This window comes from Nerophis lumbriciformis, linkage group LG21 (genome assembly GCF_033978685.3).
Source record: "Nerophis lumbriciformis linkage group LG21, RoL_Nlum_v2.1, whole genome shotgun sequence".
NCBI classification, from domain to species: Eukaryota; Metazoa; Chordata; class Actinopteri; order Syngnathiformes; family Syngnathidae; genus Nerophis; species Nerophis lumbriciformis.
The window spans coordinates 9,994,880-10,008,769 of NC_084568.2; the positions used below are offsets into that span (position 1 = coordinate 9,994,880).

The window sequence follows — 13,890 nt, forward strand, 5'->3', positions numbered from 1 at the left end:
GAATCTTTCAGCACATACACAATATTGACATCTATAGTTATATTTTGGTAAAGACAACAATCATAAATGAATATTTCAGCACATACACAATGTTGACATCTATAGTTATATTTTGATAAACAATCATAAATTAATCTTTCAGCACATACACAATGTTGACATCTATAGTTATATTTTGGTAAAGACAACAATCATAAATGAATCTTTCAGCACATACACAATGTTGACATCTATAGTTATATTTTGATAAATAATCATAAATGAATCATTAGGCATATACACAATGTTGACGTCTATAGTTATATTTTGGTAAAGACAACAATCATAAATGAATATTTCAGCACATACACAATGTTGACATCTATATTTATATTTTGATAAACAATCATAAATTAATCTTTCAGCACATACACAATGTTGACATCTATAGTTATATTTTGGTAAAGACAACAATCATAAATGAATCTTTCAGCACATACACAATGTTGACATCTATGGTTATATTTTGATAAAGACAACAATCAAATGAATATTTCAGCACATACACAATGTTGACATCTATAGCTATATTTTGATAAACAATCATAAATTAATCTTTCAGCACATACACAATGTTGACATCTATAGTTATATTTTGGTAAAGACAACAATCATAAATGAATCTTTCAGCACATACACAATATTGACATCTATAGTTATATTTTGGTAAAGACAACAATCATAAATGAATATTTCAGCACATACACAATGTTGACATCTATATTTATATTTTGATAAACAATCATAAATTAATCTTTCAGCACATACACAATGTTGACATCTATAGTTATATTTTGGTAAAGACAACAATCATAAATGAATCTTTCAGCACATACACAATGTTGACATCTATAGTTATATTTTGATAAATAATCATAAATGAATCATTAGGCATATACACAATGTTGACGTCTATAGTTATATTTTGATAAAGACAACAATCATAAATGAATCTTTTAGTACATACACAATGTTGACATTTATAGTTATGTTTTGATAAACAGTCATAAATGAATATTTCAGCACATACACAATGTTGACATCTATAGTTATATTTTGATAAACAATCATAAATGAATATTTCAGCACATACACAATGTTGACATCTATAGTTATATTTTGATAAACAATCATAAATAAATATTTCAGCACATACACTATGTTGACATCTATAGTTATATTTTGATAAATAATCATAAATGAATATTTCAGCACATACACAATGTTGACATCTATAGTTATATTTTGATAAAGACAACAATCATAAATGAATCTTTCAGCACATACAAAATGTTGACATCTACAGTTATATTTTGATAAACAATCATGAATGAATCGTTCAGCACATACACAATGTTGACATCTACAGTTATATTTTGATAAATAATCATAAATGAATCTTTCAGCACATACACAATGTTGACATCTATAGTTATATTTTGAATAAATAATCATAAATTAATATTTCAGCACATACACAATGTTGACATCTATAGTTATATTTTGATAAACAATCATAAATGAATCTTTCAGCACATACACAATGTTGACATCTATAGTTATATTTTGATAAACAATCATAAATGAATCTTTCAGCACATACACAATGTTGACATCTGTAGTTATATTTCGATAAATAATCATAAATGAATCTTTCAGCACATACACAATATTGACATCTATAGTTATATTTTGGTAAAGACAACAATCATAAATGAATATTTCAGCACATACACAATGTTGACATCTATAGTTATATTTTGATAAACAATCATAAATTAATCTTTCAGCACATACACAATGTTGACATCTATAGTTATATTTTGGTAAAGACAACAATCATAAATGAATCTTTCAGCACATACACAATGTTGACATCTATAGTTATATTTTGATAAACAATCATAAATGAATCTTTCAGCACATACACAATGTTGACATCTATAGTTATATTTTGATAAACAATCATAAATGAATCTTTCAGCACATACACAATGTTGACATCTATAGTTATATTTTGGTAAAGACAACAATCATAAATGAATCTTTCAGCACATACACAATGTTGACATCTATAGTTATATTTTGATAAACAATCATAAATGAATCTTTCAGCACATACACAATGTTGACATCTATAGATATTTTTTGATAAACAATCATAAAGGAATCTTTCAGCACATACACAATGTTGACATCTATAATTATATTTTCATAAACAATCATAAATGAATCTTTCAGCACATACACAATGTTGACATCTATAGTTATATTATATAGATATATACTTATATCTACATTTATCCCATCAGGGATGCCTCCAATGCACAAATAGCTGATAATGCAGTTATACAGATATATAGTTATATCTATATTATTTTATGATTGTTGCCTTTGGTAAAAACCTAACTCTTTGAGGTTTTGCTGACATTTGATTTATTTTATTTAGACTAGTCGAGTTGGTGCTTTTCGAAACACTCGTAGCAAACATGTGTTTAAGAAATCCAAAACAGATCAAAGATCAAATACAAAAAAATTCAAGATAATACGTCAATGGGAAATACTAAACGTTAAAAGTATATTAAACAAACTTTTAACGAAGGAATCACTGCAAACTAGTGTGTTCTTCCACTCTGCTCGCTTGGACTGGAATGATATATTCGAGAGATACTTTTCTTGTCGTCTTTTGTAAACTCTTGACGTTTTTCGCACTTCTTGATGACCGCCCGAGGAATTGTTTATTATTCTTATCACAATTTGCACGGTTCTAACAACCTATATAACAAGGGTGTTCAACCGTCAGCGTCTGCAATTTGGCCTGCAAGACGTCATTAGTTCATTGGAGCATGGTTGCACGCTTTCAAATTTTTCTTAATCACCAGGTTTGCTGCCATTTTGTGGACAATGCGTGTAAATCTGATCAATGACCCTGGAATGTACTTTCAAACCATAGCACAATATTTACTTTTTGAGACATTCCAAACAACCTTCCCTAGTCATGTTACAAAAAAATGCAACAAACCTGGCTCCCTGTGCACTTAAGATGCGCCTTTAAGGTTTTACTACTTACGTATAAAATGCTAAACTCTAAAACTACTAATACTAGAAAAAGTACTCCATCCTATCTTGCTGATTGTATTGTACCATATGTCCCGGTCAGAAATCTGCGTTCTAGGAACTCCGGCTTATTAGTGATTCCCTGAGCCCAAAAAAAGTATGCGGGCTATAGACCATTTTCTATTTGGGCTCCAATACTCTGGAATGACCTACCGGTAACAGTTAGAGATGCTACCTCAGTAGAAGCATTTAAGTCCCATTTGTATACTCCAGCCTTTAAATAGACCCCCCTTTTACACCAGTTGATCTGCCGTCTCTTTTCTTTTCTGCTCTTTCCCCCTCTCCTGCGTGGAGAGGTTATCAGGTGACCACAGATGAAGCGCTAGCTGTTCAAAGTCTGGACCCGGGGTGGACCACTCCTTATGCATCTGTTGGTGACGTCTCTGCGCTGCTGACTTGTCTACATTCAAGATGATCCCCTGCTGGCCTCACTATGGACTGGGCTCCCACACTATTAACTAGATCCACTCGACATCCATTGCACTGGTCGCCCAGGCGGGGTCCCCACATCTGCGGTCCCCTCCGAGGTTTCTCACTGTCCCCATTGGGTTGAGTTTTTTCTTGTCCTGATGTGGGATCTGAGCCGAGGATGTCGTTGTGGCTTGTGCAGCCCTTTGAGACACTTGTGATTAAGGGCTATATACAGTGCCGGCCCAAGCCTCCATGGGGCCCTAAGCAAAATTTGATTTTGGGGCCCTCTATTTCTGCCAATAATATTGATTGTTGATCATTCACACACCTACTATAAACTCATTGCGGCTCTGGCAGTGTTGTTTACATTATCCTATTGTCAGCCTGGCATGTCTTTACAAATGACATGTCATTTATAAAGATATGGGGGTGGCCCAGTTAAGAACATAAATAATACCAATGAATGAACGAATGATGTCCAGAGTGCTACATATGGTTCCTAATCTTAAAATGTAGAAAACATTCAGCTACAAGAGTGGCCTGGGGTTGAACAGTCCAAGTGATAAAGCTTTGTATTTACAGTAAAAGTGTCATCTTGTCTCATCAGTCTTGTACTTATTAGTCTTTAATTACTAGTTTACATTTTTAGTTAATTGTTCATATTTAATGTTTACTTTGTACAAAGAGAGCGCAGTCTACTGAAGTTAAATTCATCAATAGTTTTCCCCTTTGAAAGACGCAAGGCAAATTCCTTCCATTTCACCATGTTGCTACAATGATCTTCACTGTTTTCATGCTGTTTCAGCAGTGCACCTATGTTGACCCAATCCCGCTGTCCCTCGGCTGCCAGTTTTAAGGACTTTTTGGAAAATAATTTGCAGCAAAAGCAATAGACTGCATCTTTACTTCTTGAATAAGTCAGCCAGCTACGCTTGACTTTTTCCCCATTGACTAGCTGTCTGTAGGTATAATGATAATGAAAACTTCGGCCATCATGCCGTTTGGGGAATGAAAAGTTCTCCTTAATAGACAGTGGTCCTCTGATCACCTGCTCAGTCCTGTCTGAATCTGAGAGGAAAGATATGGCGTCACATTAGTGCCAAAAATCAGAGCGCATAAAAACTGTTATCGCGCGCTGATTCTCAACTTCGTGCGCGTGCGACACCCTTTTGCGCGCGCGTGGTGTCTTTTTGCGCGCGCGGTGCCTTTCTGCGCGCGCGCCGTCTCGGTCTGTGTGCTCTCTGTGTACTCCTGGCATCTCTCCTCGCGCTGTCATGTTTCTTTTTGGCACTTTGGGGGCAGGTATGCTTAGACGGCCCCTCCTTTCTGATTGGCTCTTAGCATTTTTCATAAGACCAATCATTCTCCAGCGTAGCAACGTTGTAACCATCTTACCTCGGACAGCTAGCCTCAATCATTACATTGATGTCAAAGCAAGTTATGGTAATTTAATTAGTACATGTACCAATTAAATTACCATAACTTGCTCGATTTTCGACCAATTTACAAACAGTTTGCCTTGTTACAAATCTTATTACATGTAGATATGACATAGGATGCTGCACCTGTTGAAATCACCTCTTTCGCTATTAAAAAAATGACTTAATTGTGCAACATAGTTGTGTAGGGTCAGTGTTAGTCAGTTCTCTGATTATTTTAAACTGTTTCAGAATACATTATTAAAAGGCTATTTTTAACATTTTAAAAACAAAATTCAAAGATTATTTCATTAATTTTATGGCTGAATCAAAAGAAATTCCATAAATTAGAAAACAAATGTTCAAGAAGAAGTGAAAACTTTGCGCCTATAACAATCTTGATACATATTGACGATGACCCGCCCTGCTATACTTCTGATTATCTCTGAGCATTTTTCGCCTGGCCAATCAGAAAGAAGGGGCCGGCTAAGCATACCCACCCCCAAAGTGCCAAAACGAAACATGCCAGCGCACAGACCGAGACGGCACGCGCGCAAAAAGGCACCACGCGCGCGCAAAAGGGTGTCGCGCGCGCACGAAGTGGAGAATCAGCGCGCGATAACAGTTTTTATGCGCTCGGATTTTTGGCACTAATGTGACGCCATAGCAGGCGGCAAACGTCACAGGTGCAGCAGAGGCAGCTTTACATTTAAAGAGAGGCAGGAAGAATCACTAAGCCTAGATCAGCAGCAGCACTCTGTTGACCTAAAATTGTGTTTTTGTACAATAATATATCTTTGAGCATTTAGAAATCATCACTCAGACTCGTACATGCAAAAAATAAAAAATACGAATTTTTTGTTAATTCCTTTGGGGGCCCCCTGGTGGCCGCGGGGCCCTAAGCAAGCGCTTAGTATGCTTATGCCTTGGGCCGGCTCTGGCTACATAAATAAACTTTGATTGATTGATTGATTGATTGATTGATGGATGGATTGATGGATTGATTGATTGATTGATTGATTGATTGATTGATTGATTGATTGATTGAACCTAACGGTCAACACACATGGTCACACATAACCCAACCTGCTTTTTGAACATTGTGGATATCATGAAAAATGTCCAAACATAAAAAAATCGAAATTGCACCCATCTAAATCAATTAGAGTGCAAAGAAAAACATTTCAAAGTGGAATATTTGATGTGAAGTAAGTGGAGTCTTGAATATGTCAATAATTCATAACAACATTGATTTTTATTCATTATTATTTTTTAAGCAATGGCAGTTTAAAAAAAAAAAAAAGCTTTGTGTTATTAGTATTAACATTGCAACTTTTTCTAAATACATTTCATCTATTGTTTTTTTTATTTGTAATAGTATTTTTAGAATCCTTAAATAAACTAGTTGCGGGCTGCAAAAGTCCCCCGGGCCACACTTTGGACACCTCTGTCGAAAATTGTCGGTGGCGCTAACAAAGGAGGAAAAGTCTTCTTTGTGTTAGTACTACTCCAATACAGTAGGGGCGCTGTCATTACATGCAAGCTTCCTCTCCAATACAGCAGGGGCGCTGTCATTACACGCAAACTGTCGCCAAGCACAAAGAAGAAGATCGTGAAAGCGACATATTTTTTTCTGTGAGCTAGTTTTATGTCCAACACTGTGAATACATGAACTGATAATTCACATTTATTTGGATTATTTGGGCAAGCGACTCAGTCGGCATCTTAACCGAAAATAGAATCATCTCTTACTGCGCTCAGACAAGTCAAACATGGCAGACAACTCAGGTAGGTGAAGTGTTTGTTCGAGTTAGCCTGTTAGCTTCTAACACTTCGATTAGCATTGGGACGGAATGTCATTTTTAAAAGAGTGGGATTAAACTCTGTAATTAATATTCGTATTATGTTGCCAACCGTGCCTTTAATTTGTCGCATGAATTTATTGTTCAGAGTTTTTTTTTAGCAGTGTTCTTGTTAGCTGCTTGCTACATTTCTGATGTCGCTAATATCCCGTGCTTCATTTTGAAACAGACGACACAAATGTCGATTATTATTATCATGTCTGGCATCTTCCGTGGAGTGCTCTGTAATGAACAAACTATGTCCGAGCTCAAATCAGTGTCTTTGGAGATTAATTAAGTCTTCATTATGGCTAATCATGCTAACGTCAACACACGGTGTCGATAACAACGCCGCATTACAAGTGGCAGGCTCGATCCAAAAATCGATATTATCAGCGGTCGTATCGGAATCGGATCCCTATAACGTGATCAGATCGATATTTTTAGTTGTCTCTTTCCACAAATATCTGAATACGTTGGTAAACTTTGTAGGCAAACTAATTTGAACAAGGGAATAGCTGTTGTTTTACTTTGGTTTGGTTATTTTGTACTATTGACTTTATTGTTGCTTAATTGTGTGTTTTAAAAGGGAATCGTTTTATTATTTTGTTAAATTGTTTTATTAAATGTAAAATTGTTTTCAAATAATTGTGTAATTTGCCTAAAAATCTTTATCTGGTTTTATAAGAATATCATGATCAATTAAAGGGGAACTGCACTTTTTTTTTTTTTAATTTTGCCAATTGTTCGCAATCATTATAAGCAACGAGAGCAGACCTGTCTTTTTTTTTTTTTTAATTTAGGTTTTTCAACATGATAAAAAATGCCTTCAAAGCCCTCCAAAGTGTTACTGCAAGTATATATATATAATGTAGTAACAGGCGCCTTCCTAACAATATGTAATATGTACAGTATGCATACTGCAAGTATATATATAATGTAGTAGGAACAGACACATTCATAACATTATGTAATATGTGTTATATACACACTCCAAATATATATAATGTAGTAACAAACACCTACATAACAAAATGTAATATGTACAATATACACATTGCAAGTATATATATATATATATATATATATATATATATAATGTAGTAGCAGACACGTTTATAACAATATGTAATATGATCAATATTTATCATATTTTGATCATTTTATGCATTACCGGAACTTATTCCCTCAGTGCATTTATTTTCGTTTCCATAGCAACACACTTCCAACTTCCGGCAACAAATGTGTGTTCCTACTTCTGGGAAAAAAACGCGAGTGTGTTTTAATCATGGCAAACTTCGTAACGGACAACAAAGATGACTATTTTTGGACAAATGAGGATTCACAACATTATCTTTTTGAAGCTGAATATACCAAGGATGAACTGCTGCTTATAGAAGCGAGCATGAAGAAAGAGTGAGACGTTGGAGCAGACGGAAGCCGAGAGAGTGAGGTCGGCGTGACTTGATGGTGTAAATGTGGTACTTGGAGTAGCGAAGGTATGCCGACATAAATGGAGAGCTTACCCAAATAAACCGGAAAAAAAGGTATGCGGCCATCTGAACCAAACAGACAATTGTGCATCATCATCATCATCATCATCATCAATCTTTATTGCAGACCTTAAGATCCATTACACACATAAAAACAGCTTTGTTATTATATTATAGCATTGTTGACACTTTTTGGATGTTTCTAAAGTGATTTAGAGGCAGAATGGATTTCTTCTTTTAGCTGCATTGCTAGCCACCTAGAACGAGCCAATTTTTACATGTTAGAATGCAAAAAAAAATTGTCTTCTTGTCTCTGATAAGGATTGTGAACGATAAAAAAAAAGTGCAGTTCCCCTTTAGATAAAAGCATTATTCGATGGTCTTGAAAAATAGTCCAAGTGAAAATGAATGAAAATGGTCATTAATGACTGTACTTTTGTAAAATTAGTAGTGTCGCTTACCTCTTTTGCGGGACGTGTTCTCAGGAGATACAACTAATCCTTTTTGTGACTTCTGTCCGATCAGAGCAAATGGAAGCAAAGCATGACAACTTGTCGTCACCTGGAATGACCGACCAACACAAAGAAACGGCTGCCTGCGCATATGAATCGTTCTTGGTAAATCTTTTCACTTTTGTCTTGATTAACTTGATTTTTCCACGCACTCATCACAATACATTTGATGCACCACTCTGTTCTTTACTTTTATTTGTGTATCACAACTTTGCAACTTTGCCTGTTTTTGCTTTATAGATAAATGACTAGCTACAGTGTTTTCGCATAATTTATTTTCCAAACGAATTTGGAACACCACATCTACGTTTAGTGCAACCTGTTACCCCTTGCTCAAACACCTCCTACTGGAAGACTGTGAAGGCAACTTATCGATACAACTCGGTACAGTCGATGACATCGTAGCTCTGCTTCCTACCGCGCCTCATAAGCACCTGGTCTTGTTTTCAGGGTATGAGACCCCTCAAGATTATCTTTTGCAAAATAAAGCGGCTAGTGACACATTTAGCAACTTTTTCTGGTCTTATTGGACACTTTTGGAACACTTTTGGTTAGTGGTGGGAATCTTTGGCCACCTCACGATTTGATTACAATTATGATTCAGGAGCTACGTTTCAATTAAAAATTGATTATTGATGCACCTTTTAATTCATGTACATTGATACAGTTTTACTTTTCTTTTCGTTTCACTAAATACGCGTTTATTGCTTGCAACTTTTAAATTCCCATCACATTTATTAAATCAATAAAAATGTGTGCAAAACAGTTAAATGTACAATAAATATATAAATTATTGACTTTTACTAATAGATTTTATAATCGTCCATGTCCGAATTGCGATGTATCTAAAAATTAATTTTTCCCCACCTTTAATTTTAGTACATTACATGGCAACAATACACAAATATATACATTTAGATATATGTACACTCTTGGGTTGTGCGGTATACTGGTATGAATAAAGTACCACGATACTAATCAATTAAAAACAGTACACAGCTTCTGAAAAATACTGGTCCTTTTTTTTTCCCGGTCATGACGTCGCGCCATCGTCACGTCGTGACAATAATGGTAAAATGAGCAGAGGCGCAGGTTCGGCAACGCACACTCACGGAGTACTTACAAGCAGAAACATTGTTGAGATAGAACAGGGAAAATGGCCGCATTTTGGCCTAAAAACTAAGGATAACTTGTTTGTCTAAGTTTTAGCAACTTCTAAATCACTAATCCTCGCCTCCATGGTGACAAATAAAGTTACTTTTCTTACAAGTATCATCCCTGAAGACGAGGAATAGCTAACATACACACCATAGAAGCATACAATAGCTAACAGCTGCACTCCTGAATGTAAACAAATGCCATGGTTGGGTCTACACAGACATCGACTGCAACGATATCAAGTACAAAAGCCATACAGTCGATACTACAATGTTAACGTCGATATTTGTTGTTATTGTTATTACTGTTATTACTTTTTTATTGTTTATAAAGTCAGGAAATACGTTCCTGGACATAGTAGAACTTTAATTACGACCAATATATGATGCTGTAACTACTTCGTATTGGATTGATACCAAAATTCGTAGTATCATCCAAAACTGAAGTAAAGTATCAAACAACAGAATAATAAGTGATTATTACATTTAAACATAAGTGTAGATAGAACATGTTAAAACAGAAAGTAAGCATATATTAACAGTAAATGAACAAGTAGATGAATAATTTTGAAAAAATATTAAAATGAGAAATGACACAAAATGTTACTATATACGTCAGCAGACAAGTTTGAAGCCTTTGTTTGCTTACTAACCACTAAAAGACAAGTTGTCTTATTTCATGCATAAGTTATTTGATTGCAATAAGAAACGTATGTTTAATGTATAATACGATTTTTTTGTTAAAATAAAGCCAAAAATTATATATTTTTGTGGTCCCCTTTATTTTGAAAAGTATCCAAGTATTGAAATATATTTTGGTCCCTGCACCAAAGTATTAGTTTGGTGACAACCCTAGTACATACTATATTAAATAACTCAATATTGTCATACAAGCACTCTTTACACTTATAAATAGCACCAAATTTAGTACCTGAGCTCCCAGATATAGCCCTGTGAATTCCAAAGCAGAATTTGTGTATAACATAAACATGTATATTTTTATAGGCCTTTGTACAATATAATTACATGCAATTGAAGGCAGAGGATAATTTCACAACACCTAGTGTGTGTGTGACAATCATAAAAAAATTGTCATCCTACAGTGCTAATATAGAACCTAACTGACATGACAACCTAGGTAGTACTCGGCAGCAACAAAGAAAACCAAATAAAAGCCCAGTTTTGCACGGCTAAATAAAAGACGCAAAGATGCTGGGGAGAGGAATCTGATTGTCTTTGTACCGGTACTTGATATTGTACCAAGTGGGGTAATGTCAACATATAGGAGGTAGTGGCGGCTGCTCATCTTTGAGGGAGGGGAAGCTCATTTTTGGCCTACATCCTAAAATGCGTTATTTATACGTAAATTGTATCCTCTGTTCCTTTTTAAGAAAATGATCTGTGACCCTGTCATACATACCAGGTGTCTTTTCAAGAAACTTGACCAGTGTTCTTGCAATCTCCTCCTAAGTAAGACTATCAAATGACTTTGTCAAAATCTGGTCAGAGTCTCTAAACCGGAGTACAGTTTTAACTAACATCATAAAAAGATGCAAGATTTGTTGCTAGTCGTTTTTAATAAAGAAAAGTCACTAAAAGGATTGGAACGATCGACTCAGAACAAGTTGAAAAATGCTCCGGCGGTGGTTTATACTGTATTTCAATATCGCTGACTTATGCTGTCAAATCAAAAATTATTCATCCTCAGATCGATCATCCAATCATCATGCGAAAGCCTAATATCCAGGTCAGCCGAGCTCAGTCCACTGCCCCATAGACCCCCAGAGACGCAGAGCATCCGATAGGGCGAAACAAAAAAAAGTATTCATCCAATGGCTGTGTAGTTTGGCTGCAGTGGAACAACCCACTCTATGGTCCCCCATTCAAGTCAATAGACACTGAGCTTCACGTGTGTTTCATGCACTCTGATGCTAACACAATCAATGAGAAGAAATGTGTGTCGGCGGCCTGTGATAAGTAGCTGGTTATAAACAAAAGTTGAACGTGTTCTAGCACATATATATAGTCAATGGAATGTAAACACAACTGAACATATTTTACATTTTAGCAGGCAGTCTCAGAGCAATCACCACTGATACAGTGCCTGGAGCTAGAGTGCACCAGCTGAAAAGACTGACTTTTATGTGACCAAAACCAAGGGCAAGAAATAAATAATTTCAGGCCATGTCCACACAAAAACGGAGAGTTTAAAAAAAAAACATATCCAAGGTTAAAACGATCCCCGTCCACACAAGTGTAGTTTCAAAACTGTCTGTCTACACACAAACGCATACACCTGCTGTCATACACATTTTGTCCAATCAGAAGCCTGGAAAAAGTAGCAACAGTTGACTTGGTGGCATTACACCTCTGTTATTATGATGTTTATTTTGATATACTAGACAGACAATGACATGTACATTATCTGCAAAACCAGCCTGCACTTACACAGAGTCCTGGGAACATTATGAATCTTTTTTTCAGTGTTTAAAGCGCGCATGCACGCCTGTGCTGCTGAAACCCAACACTCATATATTTATAGCATGTATAATAAGCAGTGAAGTGTACATTATTTCTAAAATCAGCACACACTAACAAGGAGCCAAAAAAAACAAATGTTCATGTTTAAGTGCCTAAAGTGCACGGACCTGCGTGTGCCACTGCAAAACTGTGTTGGAATTATAAAGCATATAATCATCGATATAGTGATATATTACATGTGCAATGAAGTGTGTATTTATTGTCTTTTAACATCAGCACACACTAGCAAGGAGGATCTTGCATCATGTTTTTTTTAGTTGCTTGGTCGCTTTTTACGCTTGTGCACGGTCGTGCCTGGATCCATCTACACAAATGGAAGCAACACACGTCAGTTAACTTCATGATTTGTCGTTAAATAAGGACTAAAAACACAAGCTAATGTTGCACCTTTCTTATGACACAGAGCAAAAAGTCTTGCTGGTCAAAGTTGCCCCAACGGGTGGAGGTTCGACAGCGATCGTATCCAAAACAGCTGACCGTCATTAGCGCTGTCGGGAGTGTCGCAAAGCCCATTTTGTTGTGTCTTCTTTGTTAATGTTGAGTGAAAATAGCAACATGCTTACGTTCAAACATACAATAAGTCCTCTTGTAGTGCGTTTTAAAGCCAGCAAAGGCAGTCTTGTTGAGCTTTGGAAATAACAGCGCACAACCGTGACGTCATCAGAGGAGTACAAGTCTCTGTTTGTGCCGTTTACACACATACACTAAGTGGAGAGTTTTGAAACTCTACACTTTGTCAGCGTTTGCAAAAGTCTGCATTTTTAAGGACAAAAGTATGCGTTTACGTGTGGACAAGAGGCCTAAACGCAAAGCTAAGTATGCATTTATTAAGTATCCGTGTTTGTGTGGACATGGCCTATAAAAGGTAGTTAAATTCTACCCTTCGTCTTATGCAACAGAACAGCTCTCATTTTTAGTGTAATGAGAATAAACATGTCAACACTATATTCTCAGGCTGGTAAGTACAACGAAGCTCTACGACACCTGGAAGCCTTGCAGGACCTGAACAAAGAGGACTACAAGATTGCCCTGAATAAAGCTGTTGTAGAGTTTTATAAAAGCGGTCAGACTACCACAGGAACTCTGAAGCAAAGCCTAATGGCGATGAGGAACCAGGTAACTGTTGATGGCTCATGTGGTTCATTTAGAGTGAAACGTCAACACTTTTCTCAATCGCTATGACTTCCATCCAGGTTCACACCGCAACAGAAGACAGTGATGGGCTGGATGATGTGGAAAATAGTTTTTTGTACTACAACCAAGCCATTGTCCACTATCATATGCGTCAATACTCTGAAGCCATTTCCATCGGAGAGAAGCTGTATCAGTTTCTGGAACCGTTTGGTATGTTTGTGATATCA

General features: G+C 36.0%; 1 protein-coding gene across 4 annotated transcripts in view; it reads left to right on the plus strand.

Moving 5' to 3' along the window:
- cnot10 (CCR4-NOT transcription complex, subunit 10) overlaps positions 1 to 13,890 on the plus strand; it is a 61,153-nt gene that overhangs the window by 19,565 nt on the left and 27,698 nt on the right. For 2 of the 4 annotated variants that reach the window (XM_061983448.2, XM_061983450.2), the window contains exons 1-4: positions 6,562 to 6,773; positions 8,845 to 8,936; positions 13,484 to 13,645; positions 13,723 to 13,873. In XM_061983448.2, coding sequence (XP_061839432.1) covers positions 6,758 to 6,773; positions 8,845 to 8,936; positions 13,484 to 13,645; positions 13,723 to 13,873 — 421 coding nt within the window. In that variant the 5' untranslated portion in view covers positions 6,562 to 6,757. Of the gene's footprint in view, positions 1 to 6,561; positions 6,774 to 8,844; positions 8,937 to 13,483; positions 13,646 to 13,722; positions 13,874 to 13,890 lie in introns of those variants that run through there. The other 2 variants (XM_061983451.2, XM_072915540.1) reach the window with 2 other exon arrangements.